The 12,500-nt window shown below is 37.9% G+C and overlaps 1 protein-coding gene across 2 annotated transcripts in view; it reads left to right on the top strand.

Moving 5' to 3' along the window:
* Positions 1-12,500, top strand: part of LOC123520841 (putative neural-cadherin 2) — a 225,426-nt gene that overhangs the window by 171,368 nt on the left and 41,558 nt on the right. For both annotated transcript variants that reach the window (XM_045283477.1, XM_045283478.1), the window contains exons 4-5: positions 1,062-1,232; positions 4,032-4,151. In XM_045283477.1, coding sequence (XP_045139412.1) covers positions 1,091-1,232; positions 4,032-4,151 — 262 coding nt within the window. In that variant the 5' untranslated portion in view covers positions 1,062-1,090. The remainder of the gene's footprint in view (positions 1-1,061; positions 1,233-4,031; positions 4,152-12,500) is intronic.

The raw sequence follows: 12,500 nt of genomic DNA on the forward strand, positions 1-12,500 counted from the left end.
TATATATATATATATATATATATATATATATATATATATATATATATATATATATATATATATATATATATATACACACACACACACACACACACACACATACGCTTCTATTCAGTTTTTAAAGCAACATCAGTATCTGAATTAATAAAAGCTATAAAAAATATTACTTTGCTACATTCTACATATCTTTTATTTTCGCACAAAATATATCACAGTTTGCATATTTTTCTTTCATTTTTTTTCATATACCAACGGTAGTATGTGAAATGTGTGTGAAAGGAACAGCATTTCTTATTTACTTTATTATGTTCTGTATATATTTTTTCACATTACATGTATCAGAGCCTACATTATTTCTTGCCATTTTCTACTTATTACATACTATCATTTCCATGCCATATAATGAAATACATAGAAATTTTTTTTAAATAATTGTATGTTTAGTCATATTCAAACTTTCCTTTATCACAATATGTATAATAGATTCTACGGGATTTTTCCTTCCTTTTTAAACCACATTACATCCCTGAAATGAGCAGTAATAAACATGGGAATGATCATGAAAGTGGAAGTATTTTTCATATCCCTGGAATTCATTGGGAAAAACTACAGTCCAGAACCAGCAGTCCAGAACACCTTTCACAAGAATTCCACCCATTCCCTATTAGCCCGGCACGCCACGCTCTGTGATCTGCTTAAAATTCATACTCATAATTTTGCGTGTTTCGTGAGTAGTGAGAGAGAGAGAGAGAGAGAGAGAGAGAGAGAGAGAGAGAGAGAGAGAGAGAGAGAGAGAGAGAATTCCTCTTTCGTTTCCGCTTTTCCTTTTACATGCCGATGATCTTGGTAAATGTTTTGTGAAATGAGTAATTCGTATAATCTACCTTGAAAAAGTAGTATATTCGTACATTCATGTGATCCACAAAACATGTTGGTTTCTGAAGAATTTGCTCAGATGCCTTGGATATGTTTGATTAATAAAGTCTTCTGGAATTTTGACTTACGAATGACCTGAAATCATCTCACTGTTTGATAGAACCTTCTTCTATTCTACCACGCAGGACTCATGCAGTGCGAAGAACCCAAGTGAATGTCGGCTGGCAGGGAAAACAAGGCTCTTGGAACGGAGCGTGTGTGTTGGTGCAGCGATCAGCGCCTCCGCCTCTGCCTCCTGATGGCCGTCAACGTGCTTATGCCGCTCCTCATTCCCCTGGGAGAGCAGATCACAAATGGTAACGCAGAGAGAGAGAGAGAGAGAGAGAGAGAGAGAGAGAGAGAGAGAGAGAGAGAGAGAATACCGCATTCATTAAAACTACATTTAACTAAACGCACCCTATATATAATCTATTTTCCAGAATTTTGTGTTCATAATCATTATGGATGCACTCAAAGCAGGTAATTAGGTTCTGTCATGAACCGGAATTTGAAAGAGGTCAAACTATTTTATTAATCGTTTATTTTCATTACTGATTGTTTTAGCATGTTCATTCCCAAGCCTTGAAAAGGCAGATGCTGCTCTGAACGCTCTAAACTAATTTTCAAGCTGGAATACCTCTAAAATATCATCTATTTTTATTTCATTCTTTCCCAAGTCAAGTACGCACGAGAAGTAATGGAATTAGAAGTTATATCCTCACCTCAGTAGTAAATTTTCCCAGCATAATGATTCCTGAGGTGTGAAATATTATGAAGTAAATGCCGCTAAAACTCTCCACAGTGGCATGAACTACTCGCATTTATTTCTGAAGCGTAATAGTTTGTCATTGGATGTAAGTTGGCCTCAGCTAATCACAGCCCAGTCCAATCAAATTGACATCAACATTAACGCACGAACGAAGGAAGAACTAACAGAGCTGGCTAGATATAAACTGATAATGCTGTCCTGAAAAATTCGGCTTCTCAGAGCACCGCTAAAATGATCAAGCAAGAAAACAAGGCATGTCTGATAAAACACAACACGGGGTCCACCAACTTTTTATTTAATCTGCATACAGCGCTTGGAAACTAGAGCCAGAAGCCGACATGGGCAGAGAACCTCTCCTCGGAGGTCGTCTCAGAGCGCAAGGTACCTTAATGCGAAAGTTTGCTTTATGTTGGCGTTGAACTCCAAAAGTTTGGAGACCCAGACACTGGGCGACCCTTGCGGTGACAGCTGTGGTAGGCGCCGCCGATGATTTGTATTGCAAGTCTAGGTTCTGGGAAACATTTTTGTTCCCTCTTTTGTGAATCTCATGTTTCTGGGAACATCCTTTCGTCAAGGTAAGCAAGAATATGAACGAAGTTCTCTTTACTTCAGTTCGCCAGATTCTCTAAGTATTGAAAGCTCACGTCTCCCTTCAAGGATAAGAGTTTTGTTTGGTGGTATGAGGTGTAGGACTTAAAATCCAGGTATTTAGGGACTCCTTGGATGAAATATTAGAAGCTGTTGATGTGTGTAGCGAGGGCAATGAGATAAAGGAAATATCTGTATTCTTTCCTTAGTCTACTTTACAACAGCCGTGGGTGGCGTTATCAATACACTCCACAGGTTGTCGTGTGGTGTGGACGTGCTCAACACAACTACATAACTTCGATTTTCGTGTACAAGCACGGATTGGTAACCCTGCTGTGTTTCATTCCGCTGATCTTGACGTGCAATCTGTCAAAAGTCGAATAACGTTTATAATTTACTTTCTTTGGATTTTTTTTTTTATTTGTTCTCTAATCTATTGGTTATATAGGAACGAAATGTGACAATTGAATGATTCATAGTTCATTAGAGTACTTTAGGCTAAGTGGAATATAAATCACATTGAAAGTTTGAGTTATAGGTTGTTCGACTTCTAACAATTATTGTATCTATGAGAGATCACCCTAAGCTGACACATTAAGGGGACGCTTCACAGATCTCGCGGGTGGAGCAAGCTGATCGATGCTACCTTCAGTTGTCCAGAATGGGAGAGACACCTCTCCGTTTAACCTGTACAACCCCACATCCAACTTTGTCTTGCACTCCTAACTGTGAGTCATGGTAGATGTAAATTGCTTGGATTTACTGTAAAAATATGATACAAAGAATATCCTGAGTGTAATGTCAATGGGAAAAATCGAAGATGTCTATTTTTCACGTGAAATTTTAGAGGAGCTTGATAACAACAGCACTGAGGAGTTTGGCTGTCGTCCAGTCTTATATGATGTGCCATTATCGTAACAAAACCTGGCTATTGTTAGAGAGAGAGAGAGAGAGAGAGAGCGTGCGTGCGTGCGTGCGTGCGTGCGTGCGTGCGTGCGTGCGTGCGTGCGTGCGTGTGTGTGTGTGTGTGTGTGTGTGTGTGTGTGTGTGTGTGTGTGTGTGTGTGTGTGTGTGTGTTGGGTAGGGGGGGACTGGCTAAGGGTACGCTTACACCAGGATCATCTTATCTCATGAAACCATAATGGTAATAAGAAATGTTAATTAATTTGAGAATGGAAGTCCTGCTACAAATCTAAAAGTTACTCAGAAGAGGGGAGCTAATGTTAAAAATGATAAACACATAAACTTAATTAACATTTAGGGTAAAATTCTTCATGTCTGTGGATGTAATTACTTGGGTCAGGAAGTGAAACGTAATACGATTATTAACACGAAATATAAGAACTATTCATTTAGGGTGAAGAGCATTAATTGCAAGCATAACCTGAGTCACTAATGATATTATATTACGCTTGAAACGCTGTGTGCGTGGGAGACTGGGGGGAAAGAGTGTGTGTGGGTGTGTGTCTGTGTCCAGGTCTCACTCAACACCTTTAGCGAGTGGATATGAAGCACGGAAGTAGATAGATCAATGGAAACTAATTGCTTTAAAGAACAAAGAATAATGGAGAGAGTAATGCTGGGAAGTCTTTTTTTATAAGACTTATTACTTTGTATGTGCAATCTGTTGATAAGATATCGAAATGTTTAAGAATAAGAGAGAGATTCATGAAGGAGATAAAGAATTGCCGGCAGTGGTGCCTGGAGTGATAAATGACTCGATAGTTCTTTTTATTGCACAATGTTTTTCGGTTGGCAGTGACGCAGTTGACAGCAGTGGGTAACCTGGCCTTCACTCAGCCCATGTATGAGGTGTTCGTGAGGGAGAACACGGCGCCAGTGGTCTTGCTGACACTTCACGCCACCACAAACACTTCGGGTGAGTGCATCAGACTCCATTGTGGTTAATATCCTTATATACTCTATTTTTTTTCGCAGGTCTTGATAGCTTATGGCTAAAGAATATTTTTCCCTTGATTCTCACTAATCTTCTCAATATTATCTCATATTGAGGAATAAAGTATTCAATTCCTGTAAATATTTTTATATTTTAGGGTTTGTATTTCCATCATTTTTTAAATTCGAGATATCAGAGGTGAGGGACTGCAGGCCTGGATCGGAGACCAACGCTGCAAGAAACAGGAGAACAATATTTTATGATATGTTGTTCTCTGAAAATTATAGAATAAAAGGAAAGGAAATTATTAAAATCAGAACGTATTTCTCTTGTTAGCGTCATTATGGATATGCGAGTGTTTGTAGTGGGAAGAATTGAAAATACATAGTGAAAAAACATGATGGTTAATTAATCCAAAAACTTCTGTAGAACTCGAAAATTTATAGATAACAAAGAAATAATGTTTTTTTTTTAACATTATGGAATTTTCATCTAGGTGAAAAGGGTAAGGGGTTCAGGAATGATATTCTTGACATCCCATCACTCTTCCAACACGATTGCAAGGAAGAAGAACAATTCTTTATTCATGTCTTTATTGAAAAATGAAAGAAAAAAGGAAACTATTTATTAAGTTTATGGTACAGAAACTTTGCGTCCTTCTGGTTCGGTTTATTGTTTTATTTATGTCCTCGATAGTTTCCCTTTTATTTCTTTATTCACTTAGAAAAGAATGCTGACCTAAAGCTGCGATCTAAAAGTATTTATCTTCCCTTAAGAAAAATATGCATATTTCTCACCACCACTCAAAGAGAGAGAGAGAGAGAGAGAGAGAGAGAGAGAGAGAGAGAGAGAGAGAGACAGACAGACAGACAGACAGACAGACAGACAGACAGACAGACAGACAGACAGACAGACAGACAGAGAGAGAGAGAGAGAGAGAGAGAGAGAGAGATTTCATTTACTATTTATCCTAACCTGATACATATTTTTTATGTCATGATCATCATCATCACAACCACCAAGTTAATCTGATACATACATACATACATACATACATATATATATATATATATATATATATATATATATATATATATATATATATATATATATATATATATATATATATATATATATATAAATTGGTTCGCGGTTATCAAAAAACATGGAAATCTTGCAACCCTGAGCAATCGCTTTCTGACCACAAGGAATGTTTTATTGTGACGCCACGAGCAGAACACAGACAATTATATTCTCTATATCGCCTCTCCCGGGGTGTGGCCTTTAGTTTGTAGCTGTAAACAACGCATATCATTTGTTGGGGCCATTGTTGGAAACTCACTTAATTCTTGATTGCTGATGACACACGACACTTTATTAGAGTAACCCTGGAAAACTTTACTGAGATAAAACACAATTACGGATGTTTATAGATTTTTCATTTCCTTCATTACTCCCCATTTTTTACTGTTAATGATATATTTTAGAATTAAACTCTTAACTTATATCAAGCTATTTTCATTAAGTCAAAAGAGAAGCCGCAGTAATGTGAGAGAGTTAATTTAGCATACTTTTAGAAATAACCAACTTAACCTCCAAATTAACTTCTCCGTTTACTCGTTTATTTTCTCATCAAAATTTTCCATCCTTTGCTACCACCAGTGAATTGAAGAGTCATATACTTGGCTTCCTTACAGATGCCTTCATGACTGCAAGAGTAAGGCAGCCATCTATTCATCCGTTTGGTTCTCATTAAAATTTCACATCACTTCCTTGACCGTATAAAGAAAAGTTCCCAATAAATATCCTCTCTCAAATTTTCTTCGTCACGCTGAGAATATGGATCATGTTTATCCTATACTGCCCATGGTGTAGAGGTGTATACCTTTCACTGGTGAACTTTGGAACTCCCAGCCTGCTTCTATATTTCAATCTTCCTAAGACTTAACTTCTTTTAAGAGAGAGGTGTCGAGACATTTGTCCCTGAATTTTGACTAATTCTTTTGATTCTTTTATGGAGACTACAATTCAAGTGGGCTTTTTTTTCTAATATTAATTTTTTTTGCGCTTGGTAGTTCTTCCTCTTACATAAGAAAAAAATACCTGTTATACTAAGAGACTTTCCTACTTCAATGGTATGTTTTATTTTCTTTCTTTTCCTCTTATTGTCTTTCTTATCTTTAGAGGGGCCTTACGGCCTTACTTGTCATCCTTTTATCTAATCTTGTTCCGCTTTTCTCAGTGTTTTTTTCTTCCAGTGCAACAAATAAACATGAAGGGAACATTGGACCTTTCCCGTGGTATATGAAGATGATGGTAGTAATGGTGATTGTTGTTGTACAGGAAATAACGATCTGCGTCGGTGTCTCTAGGGAGTTTATTTCCTCACTAATCATGGATACCCGTATATAGTCTGCTTTAATCTGCATTATTGAGCACTTCATTCCAGGAGAAGCTTGTTTTTTTTTTTTCGTTTTTCTCTTTACATATTCATGGGAGACTTTGCAGTATCTGGAAGACAACCGAAATGCTGTGTTTCAGGGCCTATGGGAACAGTCATTCTTCGCTGATTTTCGTAGAAGTTTCTCTTTTCCTTGGCAGTGATGAATATTGTAGATCGGTCCATGAGCAGCCTTGTCCTTATATAAAGTATTGCTAGTTGGGAACCTAATTTTATCCTCTTCTGAATAAGTGGCTCATTGTTAGGAAGGTAATTGTAGATGGATTGCTAGATTGTTATACTATTTGTGGTGGGGTACTGTGCTCAGAAAATAAGAATCTTATCATTTTACCATAAGTGGTGTTTCACCAAAATGGTAAGGGCCTGATCTGCTACAATCAGTTATAATGTTTTCCTACTGGATCACTGGATCAGAGTACTTACTGTTAAGATAAAACATAGACACAGTTGAAAAGTAATGATTATATGATTTTTTTCATTCCTGAATGTTGTATTTGCATCTTCCATTATTTCATGGTTATGTGTTTTATTGAATTAACTAAAACCGTGCGTGGTAAAATGAACCACTTCGTAATAGTTCGAAAACTATCAGAAAATAAGTTAAGTCGTGTGCCAAGTTAACATTTCCATGCACTTGTAAATTCAGGTGATCAATGAGTTTATTTTCATGTCTTTCAAATATTTTCTTAAGATCTACTGACTGTTTAATAGTAACTAAATTCTGTGCATGATAAGGTATCAAAGCTGATGTCACCCTAACGAACTGCAAGTTTTATGCTGTGGCCTAGCTGTTGCAATAAAAGTTCCTGCCAATTCAACAATTGACAGATGCTTGCTTGTCTCATAAATGTTTCACACAAAGACTCTGCATGATAGCCTTTCAAAGTTCCAAGGCTGCTCGCACCCCCGAACAGTAAGCCTTGCAGTGTGGCCTGGCTGCTACATAATGGAAATGTTCTTGCTGCTTAGAGTCTGGTGTTTGGGAACGTTGCGGTTTCCATGAGGCTGAAATCAGTAGCTACAACCTTGCCATTCGTGCACACCTGCACCGATTCCAGGCTTATTGTGGTGTGCAGTTAAGTGGGTTACGGAGAAATCTAAATTAATAGGACAACACACAATAGGTCAGCAATTGTAATTATTGTTCAAAATACAGTTATTCTATACTACTGATTAGTTTTAGTATGGTTGCATTTCATGTGTGAAGGAGTCAGAAAAGAAGAACCAATAAAATCCGTTTTTTGAGCCCCACCTCGCTCCTTTAAAAAAGAAGATATTATTCAAACAAAGATAAACACTGAAAGAAACAACTGAGAAGAGTTTTCAATCCTTCACAATGATCTCTCTACCCATTACTACTTCAACTATTTATTGACATTAGGAAAAGTGTTTAAAGAAATCACAACTAAAGTGTCTAGTAAATTATTCGTGTTATTTTTACAAGTAGGAATTGTATTTTTTTTCATCACTACACAAATGTGTTGCCAAGAGACAGTGGGTGAAGTGGAGCTTTTCTGCAACCAATATCCGTGAACTCTCGATGAACATGTGCCGTTCTCTTACTAATAATATCTCACTCGTTTCTCAGAACAAAATTCGGCAAGTCCTCTCTTCTAATCGATGATGAAATTAACTTACACAACTACAAATCCTTAGAGTAATTATAAAAGTAAAGTAGTGTCAACAATAAATGTTTAAAATCCATCACACTTTTTGTGTCTGTATGTTGTACTGTATGCATAGTTTAGTTAATTACTCATTTTTTTCTATCTCTGGCCTTCTTTTCCATGTGGAAAGGTATCAGACCAACAATAAGGAAAAACAGGGAAGAGGAAAAAGATCTCACTGATGGCACTAGTTCCCAGGGAAAATAGTCCGAAAGTAAGTCCAAATTCAGAATGTCAAGTGTTTTAATCTTCCGAGAATAACCTTAAATAACCTGACAAATGAGATATTCTAAGCAGATCAGAGGACTTTAAACAGAAGTAAAGACTAATAAAACATGAAAAGTGTGTACAAGGACCATGACTGATCATGTCTGGAAGAGCGCCAAACCAATGACTTATGAGTAGAAAAATGTATGAATCTTTTAATGTGTGTAGTGGAACAGACATGAATAGGACGCTAAGCACTCTACCTACATGCATCCCAACAGCTGCCCACGACCACAGCGCCAAAACCCAAGAAGGAACAGACAAAGTATCCAATACTACCAAGCCAAACTATCCAATAACGGTATCAAACTGCCACTTGTCCTGTTATTGATTGCAACTTTTCTCTATAATGTTACTGCCTTTGTTCTTGCTTATGTAGTTCTCAGTAGTCTCTCTCTCTCTCTCTCTCTCTCTCTCTCTCTCTCTCTCTCTCTCTCTCTCTCTCTCTCTCTCTCTCTCTCTCTCTCTCTCTCTCTCTCTCTCTCTCTCTCTCTCTCTCTCTCTCTCTAAATATTTATTGCCTTGTATCAATCTTCCTTCTCTTTTGTGTGTATCTTCTATTATTCTTGTAACGTATTTTATGATGCAAAACCCGCGTCTTTTTCCTCATTGTTTCCTTTGTCTATCCCTACTTGCTTTTCCTATACCAGCATTTATATATTACAGCAGCGTAGTGTGTGTGTGTGTGTGTGTGTGTGTGTGTGTTTGGTGCTCTTTAGATAGTGTTGTGGATGTATATGTTATAATGTCCAGGAAAAGCTTCTCTGTCTTTCGAATGGTCTGATAGTTCACCTGTGCCATTTCTTATATTTTTTTTCCATTTCACTTGCTTTAAACCTCAAACACTGATCCTTCCGATCGCCCATGTTGCGCCTAAAGAAGAGCTTCGAACCACGATTCAAGCAGCAGATGAAATTGACCATAATTATTAAAGAAAGATAGTAATGTGTGAAAATGTAAAAAAGAAAAGTACATTAATCAAAAATAAATAAAAAGAATCATGATCATTTTTCTGGTAAACGCTGGAACTCCTTTCATATTTCTGTTCTTCGTTTTTCCTTTGACTTAATTCTTTCAAGAGGAAGGGTTTCAAAACATTTAATTTTTGAAGACCACTTTTTGACTATTGTGGGACCAAAATTTCTGAGTCTTTTTTTTTTTTTTGTATTATTATAATGCTGTTGCCTTTCCTGCATGAAAAAAAAACTAAAATGTATACACATCCAGCATATCTATTGTCTGCGTCGATTATCAGAATATGAAAGTGTAGGTAAATTATTTTACTCTACCACCCGACGTGAAGAGCTAATGGTGAATCCGCTTATGGCCGATCATTTAGCAATTTTTTCAAGTGTGCATGGATTGGTGAGCAGACTGGATGTTTTTATTGGTGAAGTGTAATAGCGCACCAGCTACGTAAAGTTTCAGAATTAAGCCTCATGGCTCAACGAACATCTACTTGTAGGAGGTAATGGTCTAGTGGATATCTTTTTAATGAATTCCTCGTGTTGCACAGCTCGCCTACAGATGGAAGCTTATCCTTATTCGCTAACGACGTCGTTGGGGAAGAAATACTTTGTGCATTCTGGCTGTATCTCTGTTTCTCAGCTAAATTCTGTTCCTTCTCCACAGAGAAATGTGATCAAGTAACACAACTAGAATCAAAATAAGCAAGCCTAGGGAGATGGTGGCGTATTGGATAAGGTGGTGAGCGTGGGATCGGGTAGACGTCCACGAAAGTTCGAATCCCACTATGTACCACCTTGAAACTTTGCTTTTTGTAGTCATTTAAAGTTACCTACATGTCACCATGATATACAGGTTTTAGGTGGTTACACCAAAGTTGCACTTGGGTGGTGATATTGCCCTAATATGGGTACCACTACATTTAAATAAAATTGCCTGCGCCACTAATGGGTAGAAGCTGAACAGCGCTTCCCATATACTCAAGTATACCTACAAGCGCTATATAGGCCATAACATAAAAAAAAAAAAAGCAAAACATTTATAGTTTTGCACGGAAGTGTAGTTCCTCAAGAGAGACCATCTAGAATCTAGATCTTTCTTTGGCAAATTCATTACGGATGAAGGAAAAGCACTTTCCATAAGTTTATTATCAGTACGTCAGCGCTCGCTCTGAAAAGTGTAATTCACCACGGTCATCTGCTGGTCACCCAACAAGCCTTCCCCATTACGGAGCGAACTCAAAGCTCATAGACCGATCTTCGGGTAGGACTGATACCACGACACACTCCACACACCGGGAAAGCGAGGTCACAACACCTCGAGTTACAATCCCGTACCTACTTGCTGCTAGGTGAACAGGGGCTACGTATTAAGAGGCTTGCATATTTGCCTCGCCGCTATCCCGGACTCGAACCTGGACCCTCTCAGTTGTGAGCTGAACATGCTAACTACTACACTACGCGGTGTGTGTGTGTGTGTGTGTGTGTGTGTGTGTGTGTGTGTGTGTAACTCACCACCACGATCGCCTGCTGGTCACCCAGCCAGTTTTCCCCATTACGGAACGAGCTCAAAGCTCATAGACCGATCTTCGGGTAGGACTGAGACCACAACACACCCACACACCGGGAAAGCGAGGCCACAACCCCTCGAGTTACATCCCGCACCTATTTACTGCTAGGTGAACAGGGGCCACACATTAAAAGGCCTGCCCATTTACCTCACCGCTTCCCGGGACTCGAATCCGGACCCTCTCGATTGTGACCAGAGCGTGCTAACCACTACACTACGCGGTGTGTGTGTGTGTGTGTGTGTGTGTGTGTGTGTGTGTGTGTGTGTGTGTGTGTGTGTGTGTGTGTATATATATATATATATATATATATATATATATATATATATATATATATATATATATATATATATATATAGATAGATAAATAGATAGATAGATAGATAGATAGATAGATAGATATAATATGTAACTCACAGTCTGTTCTCACATAGTAAGAATAGATAGTGTTGAATTATTCATCTGAATCATGTAGAGAGAAAAGTTCGTTATGAAATGTTATACCCGAGATAACACAAATAAAAGGCACATGTACGTGATATCATCAATACACGTGCAATGTTGTATGCGTGTTAGAATATAAATGTCAGTTTTTACATAAAGATTGCATTCAGAACAACGTAAATAACTGAGGAATTGATTTCCATGAAAACTCAACTAGAGCACAGCGTTGTATTAACTTGGTGAACGATCATAAAAGTTTGTTAGAAGGAAAAAAAATACAATTTGAATAAGAAAAATGTCCTATAAAGCAGAAATGAAGGAAACGTAAGAGTGTAAAGTGCAGCTGCCATGAGTCATTACTTCATGACCATTTTATGACAAGAGAATGACTAAAGGGCCTATGATCTATTAAACTTGTAGTACTAAAGAAAATATTCTTACCACACTCCTATTAATATAATGGAAAAGTTGTTGTCTCAAAGTAATATTCTTTTACACATTCACTTCATCTAAAGTCATGTTAAGTTGCGGAGATAAAGAAAAATTGGCGACACCAAGCGTTGGACAACACTGTAGAGTGCCCTGCTTGGGTACAGCGGCACATATTTTCAGAGCGTAACACTAACGATTTACCGCAGCCATAACAACACTCAGCATCAACCGTGAGAACGCTCGCCTCGTTCACATAACGTTCACTTATGGTTTAATGGTTTCGTGCTTGTAGCCTGTTGGTGCAGACTTATGGAAGCACTCCGCTCGCATCACGAAAGTGTAAAGACTTGTGCGTGTCAAAACATCGCTGGATAGAGATGAGTGTAGATTTTACTTTCCGTGCGTGTCAGAACATCGCTGCGTAGAGGGAATAAGAGTAGGTTTTACTTTTCTGAACTTAATTTTTGTTCGTTGATGTTCGGAACTGTAGAAGAGAATACTATCTGAGGACTAAAGAATGAGAAGAC

Source organism: Portunus trituberculatus, chromosome 47, assembly GCF_017591435.1.
Source record: "Portunus trituberculatus isolate SZX2019 chromosome 47, ASM1759143v1, whole genome shotgun sequence".
In the NCBI taxonomy this organism is placed as follows: Eukaryota; Metazoa; Arthropoda; class Malacostraca; order Decapoda; family Portunidae; genus Portunus; species Portunus trituberculatus.